This window comes from Lissotriton helveticus, chromosome 4_1, assembly GCF_964261635.1.
Source record: "Lissotriton helveticus chromosome 4_1, aLisHel1.1, whole genome shotgun sequence".
Lineage (NCBI taxonomy): Eukaryota > Metazoa > Chordata > Amphibia > Caudata > Salamandridae > Lissotriton > Lissotriton helveticus.
The window spans coordinates 56,982,596-56,997,194 of record NC_136063.1 but is presented as its reverse complement, the minus strand read 5'-3'; the positions used below and the strand labels follow the sequence as shown (position 1 = coordinate 56,997,194).

At 47.5% G+C, this 14,599-nt stretch overlaps 1 protein-coding gene across 1 annotated transcript in view; it reads left to right on the top strand.

The window, feature by feature from the left end:
• Positions 1-14,599, top strand: part of LOC144827853 (pancreatic secretory granule membrane major glycoprotein GP2-like) — a 200,525-nt gene that overhangs the window by 30,266 nt on the left and 155,660 nt on the right. The window contains exons 3-4 of the mRNA XM_078686017.1: positions 815-1,032; positions 10,965-11,122. Coding sequence (XP_078542143.1) covers positions 815-1,032; positions 10,965-11,122 — 376 coding nt within the window. The remainder of the gene's footprint in view (positions 1-814; positions 1,033-10,964; positions 11,123-14,599) is intronic.

Genomic DNA, 14,599 nt, shown 5'->3' with positions numbered 1-14,599 from the left:
GGGAAGGCTCTTTCCAATCTCGGTCCCCTATCCTGGAACAAGCTTCCTCTGCATCTAAGACAATGTTCAGACCACCTACAATCACAAACAAATAAATAAATAAATGAAGACACTGCCACCTTTAAAAGAGGCACCGCCATGTCGCCCCCCTGCCAGACTACTTGAAAGTCATAATCTGGTGGGCAGGCCGGGAGATCTCGGGCAGATCTGAGGCACTGCTGTTTGCACCACCACGCCACCACTGCACCGAAAAAGCATAATCAGGGCCATAAGTGTTACTGCCATGGCTGCCATCTCCCTCGATCCTTGTAGGGGAGTGGTGACAGGGAGGTATTTCTTACCTCATATATTGATTTTCTAAATCCCATAGGCTGACCTAAATTGTGAAGGCTTGCTCATGGAGCTAATGTCTGAAACACTGTCTCATTCAAGAAGCTGACCTGCCCGAAAGCCCATTTCTGTATGTCTATGTATATGTATGTGAATACATGCATAGGGTGCAGAATGTGTGCTTGCATCGATAATAGGCCTGCACACATAGCTAAAGCTTCCTGTAGGAAGACCTAAAAAGAGGCAGTGAACAGTGTCCTGTAGGAGTGATGTCTGTGATGTTCTGCTAGAATGTGTGCCAACCTTTCAGACACCTGCAAATAAGCTGCAATATTCAATCAGAAAGAAACAGTACATTTTATGGTTATTGTGTTTCCATGTTAGCTACCCATTAAAATGATACGCCTTGCAGAATGCTACACTCCTGGAGTGGTAAATAAGCTGTTCGTGCATGTATTTCTCAACGGGTCGTGTTTTGTTGCAGGTCGCAGTGACATCGCTCCCACTGTGCACTGTGAAGGTTCAGCAATGACATTGTCTCTCAACAAGTGCCTCCTGGAGAGGTTCAGGTACAACCTCACACAGATGCATTTTGCTGATACGAACTGCACGGTCACAACTTATGTGCAGCTGGAGGGAAATGAACGGGTGATCCAAGTTAAAGCCATTCCACAGGCAGGATGGTGTGGAAATGAGGTGAAGGTAAGAAAGGACACACTCTGTGCACTTTAGGACTGTCAGCTAGGAAAGGTGGGGGTTGTCATATAAAAAATTACTTCATGAGCAGGAAATAAATGAGAAGGAATCCAAACTCAACTTTGGACTCCTCACAGTAGGATTCAGTACTTCACAGTCAATGACTCTTCAGCATGAATGTATGTATGTATGTGTGTATGTATGTATAAATATCAGTGGCTGCTCCTCTTAGGCGGAGGAGCATCGCCCCACTGCCAGAAACAGAAAAGATAGGAAAAAATAAAATGATCAAACAGAATGTTATTATCATTTAATTTTTTCCTCCTAGTGCGGCAGTGCGGGAGGGGGTGCGGAGCTGCCTGAGAGGAGTAAGTAAGTAAGTAAGTAAGTAAATGCTTTATTGTACAGTTAATAAAAACCATTACAAATAGCTATTAGCAGTAAAAGAAAATGGTCAGTTAAAGGAAAACGGTTAAAAAAGGTCGGTCTAAGACCGTTAAAAATGGGACAATGATCATCCAGCATTAAGTACAGGTAAATTTCTGTTTTAGATAAAAAATTGTGTGTATGTCCGAGCGCTTGCTTTCAGCAAGTGGGTTATTCTATCCCCTCCGCTCCCCTTCGGACCGGCATCTCCCAGATTGTTCGTGCTTCTGTGGGGAAAGTACTTTAATGTTCTTGGTCAGTATGGGTCTCTTGCCCGGTCTGAGGGCTGGAGGCGGGTGATGTTGTATAGGTAATGTCAGTGTCCGCTTGTGCTCTCGTCGTTTTGAGCCTGGTTTCTGCCAATCCGAGATATTTTACCAGTCCGTAGGCCATTTGCACGTCGTCTCCTCTAAAGCAGCTCAAAACTGCTTCTCTGCAGGACCTGATTCCTTTGTTTAAAAATAAGGGTCTCAGTAGGTTCCTCCGGTCTTGCTGCAGCTCTTTGCAGATGGTTATGAGGTGTATGATATTTTCCTCGTGTGTTCCGCACAGGTGGCATTTTGCTGGTTTTGATGGTCGCAGCCACGGGGCCATGAGGCCCGCTGCTTGTAACACTCCAAGTCGTAGTTTTAAAAACGATTCTTTTGTTGTTTTGGAGAAACTGTTCACCAGGTACGCCTGTGGAGTAAGTTTGTTGTATGATTGCACAGTCAGCCAGCCATGTGCTCTCTTGGCTAATGAGGCTTTGTCTTGCAGGAGGGATTCTTTCTTGACGATTTTGTTTATAGTTTTTTTTAAACCTCACGGGCTCCCTTGGAGATCCCATAACTGCCTTGCCCCAAGGTGATTGATAGCATCCTCCAGGAAATGTCTTGCTGGACAGTCACTTTTACTTTGTAGATCTTTCCAGAGGAGTGCGTTAAGGGTATTTTCTTCTCCTCTGCTTATTTTGTTCCAGGTCTTAAGGTAAGTTTCCTTTCATGCAAGTTATTCTTTGGCCAACCCAAATTCTAGGCGGATCTGCGCCGGTGAGATGTTTTTCGGAAGACCGAACATGATCCGCATTGCTTTTGAGACTACTCTATTCAGGGTTCCCGTGTCCCTCCCTCTCATTGCTTCACTTCCACATGTGATAGATGGAATCAGCTTGGCTTGGATCACTTGTAGGAGCGGAGCAAGGTTTAGGCCAACGATTTTGTTTTTGAGGTTCCTAAGTGATGCTGCGATCATTAGGCCTCTCCTCTTGATCTCCTCCAGTTGTGGTTTAAAGCTACCCCTTTCGTCTATAATAACTCCCAGGTAACAATATTTGTTTGTGGTTTCCAGTTTGTTCGAGTCCAAGTACCATCTAAATGGTAGTTTTTGCTTGCGATAATTAAGGGGCATGATTTTTGTTTTACTGTAGTTGATACAGAGTTTATTAGCTTTGGAGTACTCCGCGGTGATGTTGAGGAGCCGCTGTAGCCCAATCTGGGTCCGACTGATCAGCACCAGGTCATCGGCGTAGAATAGGCAGGAAAGCTGTTTGCCCCCTAGTTTTGGAGCATGCGAATGATTGGCGTTGAGTTTTGTGGAAAGGTCGGCCATAAAAAGGTTGAATAGGGTTGGCGCTAACACACAGCCCTGTTTTACTCCTGTGTAGGTTTGAATTTTCTTAGTTAGGTACTCTCCAGGGCCTAGTTTGACCTGGACCCACGTGTCGCTGTGCAGGAGAATTAGCTGATTCAGTAGGTCGTCTGGGATGTTCATTCTTTTCAGTTTTTTCCACAACAGGTTTCTGTCTACCCGGTCGAATGCAGCGCTATAGTCTATGAAACACAGGTACAAGGGATAGTTTCCCTCTTGGGCTGAGTCGGTCAGTAGTGACAGGGCTAGGATGTTGGTAGATGTCCCCATGTTTTTCCAGAAGCCGGTTTGGTTAAACGGGATTGTTGAAGTTTCTTCTACCCATAGAGTTAGTCCCTGAAGTAGGAGGCCTGCGTAGTACTTTGCCTCGTTGTCTAGAAGGGCTATTAGCCGATAACCTTTGAGATCTTTTCTATCTCCGTTTTTGTAGATTGGGGATATTATTGCCCCCCTCCATGATTGTGGGATTGTAGATGATTGCCAGATTTTTTCGAACATTGGTTTGAGGTTAGTTGCCCAGTATTTTGGGTCCTGCTTAAATAATATTGGTGGTATTCCATTTGGACCAGGGGCTCCGTCTCTTCTACCTTTTGTGATCCTTTTAATTATTTGTTCCGTCGTGATTATTACAGCTTCATTCGTTCTCAAGTATTCTTGGTGTAGGGACAGATGTTCGTCCATCTTTCCATTATCGGTGCCTGTTTCTTTCCCCCGTTCTTTAGTCTCACTAAAGTGAGTGCTGAAGTGGATTATCCAGTCGTCTTCTGTCACCTGGGAATCAATCCCTCGGTTTTTCCCGTTGATCTGAGTATTGATCTTTTGCCAGAACTGAGCACTGCGATTTGTTTTGGCGTCATGTAGGAGTTTTCCCCAAAATGCCTCTTCCTCTTCCCTTTTTTTCTGCCATATTAATTTCTTGCGCTCTCCTTTTAGCTGTCTGAGCTCTTGGAGAAGGGACGGATCTGTTTTTACTCTTCGTAGAGTCCGGTTAATCGTTGTCTTCAGTGTTTTTAGCCTACTGGTGTTTCGGAAGTAATTGCATCTTTTCTGTTTCGTGTTGCAGCTATTTCTTGTTCGTGTTACAAGCTCTTTTCTCTGCGCGTTTTCTCTCATTTGTATTACAAATGCTTCCCAGCTTGTTATCGGGTTATGCGTGATGCGTTGAGCTTCGTTGAATGAGTGTATCGCTTGCTCTAGTAATTTTTCCGGGTTGGAGACTTTGCATTGTACCCGTCTTTCATTTGATGTAAAGTCTGTGCCCACATTGTTCGAGCTGGGAGGCTTTAGTATCGCTGATGTGTTCATTACTGTTTCCTGAGGCAGGTGATCGCTGCAGTCAGTGAGACCGATTCTAAAGTCTAAAACTCTATGGTATAGACTGCGAGATACAAAGGTAAAGTCAATGGTGGAACTTGCCTGGGTACTGTGAAATGTTGCTGACTGCGGTTGATCCCCTGGAAATCTTCCGTTAAGTGCCCTAAGTCCTAGCTCCTCTAGTGTAGCCAGCAGGGTCCTTGTGGTTTTTGTGCTTCTGCCCCCCGAGGTGCGGTCTTGGCGATTGGGTTCCCAGGCGAATGGGTCCTCGTCGTATTTGGTGCCCGTGACTGCTTCGCTCAGCAAATTTAGATTAAAATCCCCTGAGATAATGATGTTATTCATGAGCTCGGCCTTCACCAGTTTCACAAGTTCTTCCTTCAGTTGTCGAACTCCCTTCTTTTTCTCCCTGGGGTGCAGGTAGAGGTTTATAAAGATTATATCCTCATTTGGATCTTGCACACAGGGTGACAGTCGTAGAGCTAGCATTGCGTTTGGGGCAGATAAGTTGTAGTCTAGCTGGTCTACTTTTAGTATCGCTGTTAATGCGCTATAAGTGGCAAGGCCTCCTTTCTTGTGGCCGAAAAGCGAGCTCTGGGTAGGCGGTAGGAAGTTCAGTGTATACCCTGACAGAGTTGGAGGTGATTCAGTCCAAGTTTCTTGTAAGGCGATGAAATCAAATTTTGTCAGGTGATTGCCGGTGCCATTGATGTTCCATGAGCATATACTTAGGGTGTTAAGTTTGTTGACTATTTTTGTTTTTGTTTGTCATTGGCTTGTCTCTTTCGCGTTTAGGGACTTTGCGAGCCAGCTCCAGTTAGGTGAAGCCCTCTTGTCATTAGTCAGTGATCTTGTTTCTTCCAGACTCAAGTGCGATTGTCTCTCTGGCGTTTTACTTCGAGCTCCTCTTAAGACAGTTCTTTTGAGAGTCGTCTACTTGGGCTTCTTTTGGAGACTGTCATGTAAGAGGGGCTCCGGGTATCTTGTGGGCGAGAGAGTTTGAAGTTCTATCCACCAAGAGTCAAATCTTTCCTTTTCTTTTAGTATTCTCTTCGGGAATTCTCCTGTAGTCCATATGGTTTTTGTCGACTCTACCGACGCTCCGAGATTCAATAAATTCGACGGATTCCAGGTCTGCCGATGTAATAGTTTTAAGGCTCTCTACTGTTTTTAATAGCCGCAAGATGTTTCCCCTGTTTAAAAAGTCCATTGAACCTCTAGAGTGGTATTCAGGATGGAATCTTACGATCGTTGTTGAACCGTCTGGCCCACTCTCTCTTGACTTAGTGTTTTCTTTGTCAGCAGGTTTGGTTTCCCCTTGAATGGGGGTTGCCTTTGGTACAGTTTTTTTGGATTGGTCAGTTTTTACGGTGCTTTCTCGCAGGTTGCGGCCCGAGAGATTTAGCCTTGTTGTTTTGATCAACTTGGGGCTTCCTGGGATTTGCGTTTCAGCCCGGTTTTCAGGGCAGTTTTTGGTGAGATGTACCGTACTTTGTTTTGTTCTTTCTTGTGTATCACTGTCAGGTGAGTCTGAGGTTTTTTGTAGGTTGTGCCCCTTGTCGTTCTCCGCGGGCCCTGTATTTTTTCCCCCTTTTGGCGTGCTCAACATGTCTTTCTGGGTTTTGGGCGCAGGGCAGGTGGTTGAGCCACTGGGTGGGGCAGGGCCGGATCCAGATTTGTCCACTGGGCCAGTATTTTCACTGTTGGTGGTCGTGGGGTTTATTTCTTCCATCTCCCTTGTTGCACTTGCTTGTGAGGGGTTGGTTGCTGTTTGATCACTGTTGCGGGCCTTACCCCAGGCTATGCACCCTGTCAATTTCCTTTGATTTCTTCCCTTTCTTTTCTGTTTTCTTCCCACTTCTCCTTGCAATGGTTGGTGGGAGATTGCTCCCCCTTTTGGGTTACTTTTGTCTAGATATGGTATGGATGCTGCAGAGCTTTGCCCTCGACCGGTTCTCTTGATCTTGCTGGACTTCGGGGGGTTGTGTGGTTTATGTTGTAGCACTCCTTGGTTCCTGTTGCTTCGTGGTTTGCAGTTCGATTCCCCCCCGGGTTCTCCGGATTCGCAGGGTTCTCCATTGGGACCACCGTTGGGTCCTCCTTGTCTTCGCTTTTTTGATTAATGTTCGCGTCTTCCGTTATGGTGGCTTCTTGGTTCCTCCTCTCTGGTTTTCTTCTGTTCTCTAGTGTTAGTTATAGCTCCGATTGGCTTTCCTGGGATCCCGGGGTTGGTTCTAGAGATCCCAGTAGGGCCCCTTTTTTTGAATTCTGGATATAACTCGCCTCTGATACTGCGCTTTCTGGCCCCTGCTCCATGGGGTTATCCTGTGTGTTTTGGTTGGGTTGAGTGGGCTTGGTAGATTGGTTTTATTGGCATTGTTGTTCAGATAGAGGAGCGTACTGGGATCTTTAATAAATGCAAATTTTGTGTAGATTTTGGGTTGTACAGACGTTTTGCTACTAATTTGGCTGTGTCGGTGTCCTTGCGCCTCCGAGCCTCCCGGACTGACGAGTCCAGGGAGCAGAGGAGACAGCTGAGAGGGTTCTTCCTCTCCTTTATTCTCTTCCCTGTCCCCCCTGCTCTGCCAGCTTGCGTCACTCGTGTCCATCAGGTCCTTCTTTAGCTTCTTTTTTGTCTGCCTGGGGTTTTTCGTGAGATTCTGGGGTGCAGTATGGTCCGTGTTGTCCCTTTGCCTCCCCGACCTCATCCTGTATCCCCTTCGCTTTCTTTTTGTTTCATCGCCCGCACTGACCTCCCTTTTCAAATTCTGTCTTTGCCCGCCATTTCAACCTCTGAATACTTGGTCATTCGCACCACCGCCACTACTCCTCCCTTGACCTGTTTTCTCATTTATCGTCCCCCCAAATCTCCTTTGTTGTTCCTTCATGATTTTCTGGAAGTTTTGGCCACCATCACTGTTAATAACTCTTCTATTTTACTCCTTGGTGATTTTAATTTTTGGCCCTCTGACCCCGCTGAATGCTCTTCGTCGAAGGAGTTTTCTAAATCCCTTCGATCTTTCAGTTTCATTTCACATGTTCACTCCCCCACCCACGTTAAGGGTCACGTTCTCGACCAGATTTGGTCCCTTAACTGCCCGGTGGATCTTCTTTCAATTTCCCCTTGCACTTGGTCTGACCATTACCTTGTCTCTTTTTCCCTTCCTGTGCACTCCCCTGTCAAACTCCCCCGCCCTAAAAACATCTGGGTTCGAGCTTGGGGTCGAGTCAATCTGGACGATCTCTCTGCCTCACTCGCTGCCTCCCCTCTTTCACTAAAGGGCTTATCCACCTTTTCACAGGTCAAGGCCATAGAACAGTGGCTGTCTTCAGGTTGTGACGTTGTGGCACCGCTCAAACGTATTACCTCTAAGCGCGACAAAGACGCTAACTGTTGGTTCAGTAAAGAGCTTAAGGCCACTAAGTTAGCGGTTCGACGCGCCGAGCGAGCCTGGAGGAGAAACTATAGCCCCACTGTACGTTTGGAGTATGTTACCATCCTGGCCAAGTACAAAAAAGACATCTTGGAGGCCAAAACCATCTATTTTTCCTCCAAAATATTGTCTGCTGAAAATCAGCCCAAAGAAATATTTGCCATTGTCCACAACCTGGCGTTCTCGGACAGGTCCACTCTCAAGCCTGTCCCATCCGAGGAACTCTGCTGTTCTCTTAACAATTATTTTATCCATAAAATTGCAACCATTAAGGCCAACATTCCCCCTCCTTCTCCTTCCTTTGTTGACCCCCAGTGTCCCCCTCCTAAGGCTGAATTTACTTCGTTTCCTCCTATGACTAGTGAAACCCTGTCCACTTTGGTCCCCCTGGTTAAGTCTGGTTCCCCACGTGACCCCTGCCCCGCTTATGTTCTTCGTCACATTTTTTCTTCATGTCCTGACCCTCCACTTCATCTCTTAAACAGTTCACTTGCCCAGGGTGTGGTACCTGACCCCCTGAAATCTGCGGTGATTGTGCCCATCCTGAAAAAGCCCGGCTTGGATCCCTCTGTGCCCGCTAACTTTCGTCCTATTTCCCTTTTGCCATTTCTGGCAAAGGTGCTCGAGCGCCATGTCACCTGCGCACTGAGTACCTTTGTGGAGATGCATGGAGCCCTTGCCCCTCGTCAGGCTGGCTTTCGCCCCGCACACTCTACGGAGTCCGTGGTCATCTCTGTCTTGGACAGCCTCAGGGAGGGTATGGATACTAACCATCGCCAGGCCCTGGTGCTCCTCGACCTCTCAGCCGCTTTTGACACGGTGGATCATACCATCTTACTTTCCCGTGTCGAGGCGGCGGGGGTCGGGGGGACAGCCTTGGTCTGGCTTTCCTCCTTCCTGAGGGACCGCACCCAGGCTGTTCGCCTGGGTGATTTTATAGCGGACGTCCGGAAAGTCCAGTGCGGGGTCCCACAGGGCTCCTCCCTTTCCCCCCTTTTATTTAATCTTTATATTGCTCCTCTTATTTTTTCTCTGCAACAAATGGAGGTCACCGTGTTTAATTACGCGGACGACCTCCAGCTTGTCTTTGACCTGTCCTCTTCTTCCTCCCCTGCTCTCAACTTTCAATCTGTTATGCTTTACATCAGGGACTGGATGAACCACAACCACCTTAAACTCAACCCTGATAAGACCGAGTTGGTGTTGACTGGTGGTTCATCCAGCCCCTGGACCCCTTCGTTTTGGCCCGCCTCTCTTGGTCCCTCCCCCACTCCTGCTACCTCAGTTAAAACCCTTGGTATTAAAGTCAATTCTCAACTGTCCCTTCACTCCCAGGTTAGCTCTGTGGTTTCTGCTTCTTTTCTTGCACTGCGTACTATACGCAGGGTGTCCCGTTTTTTTTCATTTTCTGCCCTCAAGCTTATCATTTTGGCCATGGTGGTATCCCGCCTGGACTATGGGAACGCCCTATATGCGGGTATCCCTGCATACAGTTTACGGCGTCTCCAACTCATCCAGAACCAGGCGGCCCGCCTGGTCTTCAATCTCCCGAAATTTCATCATTCCACCCCCCTCCTGAAGTCCCTACATTGGCTGCCCGTGCAGGCCCGAGTTCAATTTAAGATCGCCTCCATCACCTTTCTTGCCCGTTTAGGCTTAGCCCCAGCCTTCATCTCCTCAGAGATTACCCAGTATGTTCCAGGGAGAGAGCTCCGCTCGTCCTCCCAGGCCCTTCTCACGGTTCCACGGTTCCGGAGGAAGAAGTGGGGAGGATCTAAATTCGCGACCCTGGCCCCGTCCCTGTGGAACTCTCTGCCTCTGGGAATTCGTTCCCTCACTGTCTACCAACATTTTCGGAAACAACTTAAGGCCCACCTATTTAAGCAATCATTTGAATAACCCCCCCTGGCCCCCTCTTTCTTTCCTTTCTCAGTAGTCTGTTAGTGGTAGCGCCAAGAAGCCGCTGGCGTACGTGCGCTTTTTATAAATAATTTTAAATTCAAATTCAAGACGATTTGTAGATCCTGTGGTAGCAGACAGGGAAGGGGGGCAGGGAGGGTACAGTGAGAGGCCTCTAAGAGGGCTGTGAGAGGGCTGTGAGCGGGCTATAAGTGGGCTGTGCTGGGGACTGGAAGCAAACCCTTAGAAGCAGCTGGTAGTGAGCGGAGCGCTCGGGGGGGACCTTCGGGCAAGATCGGACCTAGTCAGATCTGCCTGGGTCAGACCCCCGGGCTCTTACTTAGCGGCTGCCTCTATTGGCAGCCGCGCTCTCGACCTTCGTCCCGCCCTCTGCAAACAGCCTCACCTCACCTCCTTCGTGTTGGCCGATCCTGGCGCCCGATCCTGACGCTGGAGCCGATGCGCCAAGGACGGCAGATGGCACTGCAGCTGCTCAGTCTGAAATGCAGAGACGCGCGGAGGACTGCCTCCTCCACACTAGAGCTAAAGCCGACGCCGGTACTTGCCGATGAGGGAGGAGTGTAGTACACTCCTGTGTGCAGTGACTCTTTGGTCAACCCTCTCGGAGAACATGCCCACCCTACAGCCCCTGGCTGAGCGCTGTGTCACGGTGCTCAGACCAATCACAAGAGCGTTGTGATTGGCTTATGGGTGGGAGCCTGACTGCCTGCTTCATGTTCCTACCTGGAGTCAGATACCGGCACCAGGAGAGATGACGCAGGACCCGGCGGCGGCAAGATACTTTTTTTTTTTTTTTAACTCCTCCGGCGACCCCCTCCCCCTCCCACTCCTCCACCTATGAGCCTTGCCGACCCCCCTGATATATATATATGAGTGTGTGTGTGTGTGCATGTTTGTGCATGTGTATGTCTATGCATATGTATGTTCGAATATATGTATGCAAGCATGTTCATGATACTGCTATAGTGTGAATCTTGGCAAAATTATCTTGTCCAATGCCCCTCACTCTTTTCTTCCATCCCATCTTCACTTTGACTGCTGTTGTTTATTTTCTTAAAAGATGTTCAATGATTGTTTCTGTAAAAAAAGTTGTAATTTTACACAAGGCTGAGCATTGTATTCTTCTGAGAAAATAAAATATGAACATGAGTAGAAGTTTGTCTGATATTTTTCTCCAAAATTATTTTTAATACCTCTATTTCTGGATTTCTGTTCTAGATACATAATGATAAGACGATGACTCTCTCCAATGTCCTCTATATTCCCCCTGACAATTCAAGTGGCGTATTTAGCAGCCTCCTGATATTCACCTTCTCATGTACATATAACATGACAATGCAGACCAGCCTGCTCACGGTACTACATCCTATTATCGGGTAGGTGTCTCTGGAAAGGGCTGAATGTAGAAATATATCCATGAGTATTTTTTTGATCTTGATATTTTTGATGTAGATTTGTAACCCTCCTTGACTCTTCTTCCAAAATTGCTGTTACTTTCTCCTTCTGCTCTATTATGTTTTGTCTCTTTCCATTTCTTTTTATATGAAGCATTCTCTGTGGCAATGTAGGCACTGTGCACTATGTTTAATGGCAGAATAGGGTCCTCCCAGGAGTCTACAGACAGGAGTTTCCCAAGACTGGTGGCCAAAAATGCTAACATTCCAAAATAAAAATAAAGTGTAAAAAAGAAACTACTGTGGTGGATCACATTTAAACGGATGAGGATGAGACACTGTTAGCATGATTCAACAATGAATATACAGTGTAAACAACTAACTAGGAACTTTTTTATCCATCAGGAGCCTCTGAGCATGCCTCAGAATAGGGAGGAGGGTGGGAGTGGTGAGGAATCTGCAGGTAGAATATTCTCCAGAAGGATTGGTACCATAGGTAAGCTTCTTTATATTCTGATGCATACTTCTACCCGCAAATTGCTCACCTTCTCACCTTTAGCAGCACCCAATCATAGGCGGTAGGTCTGAAAGAGTAGTAATATCAAGAAATCGTGATGCATTGAACATGCAAAATGCTTATCCATTCTCACTATCTGATCCAAGCAATAATGCTTTGTGAATGTGTATGTGAAGGGAAGGTCTGGTTACCACTCACCACATATCTGCAATGGGCACTCCTGTGATACCAAAGGGGATGATGGACGGAGCGCTTGAGCAAATCAAACACTCACCCCCAGTCAACTGATCTGGGCTTAATCCATCATCATTCTTTAGCTCACTCCACCACCCCAGTTCAGAAATGGCCATATGCAAATCAGCCTGACCCTGTGCCTCATGGGAACAGTCCAGCCCGAACTACCAAGCCATGTCTTCCCTGGACCAGAAACAAGCATCCTGGGACCGTTTTCGAGTTTAAAACCCTCATTAGCCAGGCTATCTTGAATCCAGTGGCAAAGTGAGCAAGGGACTCACATCTGAGCATACCCTGCAAACTTATGGTGAACAAAGCGGTACAAAAGGGAGTGGTGATGGATGGAGCATCTGAACTAATCAAACACTCACACCCAGTCAAAGTGGGTTAAAGAACGGTGATGGATTAAACCCAGATCTGTTGACTGGGTGTGAGTGTTTGATTGGTTCAGATGCTCCGTCCATCACCACCCCCTTTTGTACCGCTTTGTTCGCCATAAGTTGTCAGGGTATGCTCAGACGTGAGTCCTTTGCTCACTTTGCCACTGGATTCAAGCAAGCCTAGCTGAAGACGGCTGTAATGCCAGAAACCGGTCCTAGGAAGCTTGAATCCGGTCTAGGGAAGGCATGGCTTGCTAGTTCCGGCTGGACTGTTCCCATGAGGCACAGGGTCAGACTGATTTGCATATGGCCATGTCTGAACTGGGGTGGCAGAGTGGGCTAAAGAACGGTGATGGATTAAACCCAGATCTGTTGACTGGGTGTGAGTGTTTGATTAGTTCAGATGCTCCGTCCATCACCATCTCCTTTTGTACCGCTTTGCTTGCCATAAGTTGGCAGGGTATGCTCAGACGTGAGTCCCTTGCTCACTTTGCCACTGGATTCAAGCAAGCCTGGCTGAAGACGGCTGTAATGCCAGAAACCGGTCCAAGGAAGTTTGAATCCGGTCCAGGGAAGGCATGGCTTGGCAGTTCGGGCTTGACTGTTCCCATGAGGCACAGGGTCAAACTGATTTGCATATGACCATGTCTGAACTGTGCTGGCAGAGTGGGCTAAAGAACGGTGATGGATTAAGCCCAGATCTCTTGACTGGGTGTGAGTGTTTGATTGGTTCAGATGCTCCGTCCATCACCACCCCCTTTTGTATTGCTTTGTTCGCCATATGTTGGCAGGGTATGCTCAGACGTGATTTTCTTGCTCACTTTGCCACTGGATTCAAACAAGCCGGGCTGAAGACGGCTTTAATGCCAGAAACTGGTCCAAAGAAGCTTGAATCCGGTCCAGGGAAGGCATGGCTTGGCAGTTCGGGCTTGATTGTTCCCATGAGGCACAGGGTCAGACTGATTTGCATATGGCCATGTCTGAACTGGGGTGGCAGAGTGGGCTAAAGAACGGTGATGGATTAAACCCAGATCTGTTGACTGGTTGTGAGTGTTTGATTGGTTCAGATGCTCCGTCCATCACCACCCCCTTTTGTACCTCTTTGTTGGCCATAAGTTGGCAGGGTATGCTCAGACCTGAGTACCTTGCTCACGTTGCCACTGGATTCAAGCAAGCCTTGCTGAAGATGGCTGTAATGCCAGAAACCGGTCCTAGGAAGCTTGAATCCGGTCCAGGGAAGTCATGGCTTGGCAGTTCGGGCTGGACTGTTCCCATGAGGCACAGGGTCAGACTGATTTGCATATGGCCATGTCTGAACTGGGGTGGCAAAGTGGCCTAAAAACGGTGATGGATTAAACCCTGATCTGTTGACTAGGTGTGAGTGTTTGATTGGTTCAGATGCTCTGTCCATCACCACCTCCTTTTGTACCGAGTTGCTACCCGAAGGCACTGAGAAGTGGAGTACTGGGTGGATGAGAGGGTGAAATAGTGGCCTTCATGCCTGAAATAGATGAGCACACAATAGGTGACATGAGGCACCCAATTTACCCTTATCGGACACTAAGTGAAACCCCCTTGCAGCCCCTCAGCCTCCCCAATGGCATATTTTTTCAAGTGCCACAATACTTGATAGGGTGAGAGTCAGGATTCAGGAAGAAACACCAAACTGACATCATGGTTGTATTTCCTCACAATCCCTCACCCCAAAACCCCAGGACTAGGACTTATCAAAATGCTCCTTTGCCTTGTTGCACCATATTTACAAAGTGACGCATCTAGGTAGATGCGTCACTTTGTAAACCCCTGCGCCACTTTTTACCTGCGCCAGGTATAATGTATGCAGGGGGGCATTCTGACACAAGAAAGAGTCATAGAAGTGACGCAGTGAAATCTATAAGATTTCACTGCGCCACTTCTAGGACGCAAGCGTCAATATCTTACACCCGCCTCACAGCAGGCAAAAGACTGACACAGGCCCTTTGACATGGGGCTTGCCCCATGTGAAAGGACACATTTCTGGAGTTGCGTCACTTTTGTGACACAGTCCAGCAATGTGTCACTTTTGCGCCATACAGATACGTCAGAAATACTGACGTGTCTGTAACACCTTACAACATAATGCTTCACACATTAAATATGACGCATCAGGTATGTCGCAAGGAGTGCGCACTGAGAAGTGACACATTGCTGCTTTCACACAGTGATGCATCTCTTCTCATAAATGAGGTCCTAGGTGTGTGGTGGCAGAGGTATACACCCTGTCCAAGCAGGGTGTATTTTGTCACTTTGTCTTACAACCTATAGTTTTTTTGTCTTGACTGGGAGGCT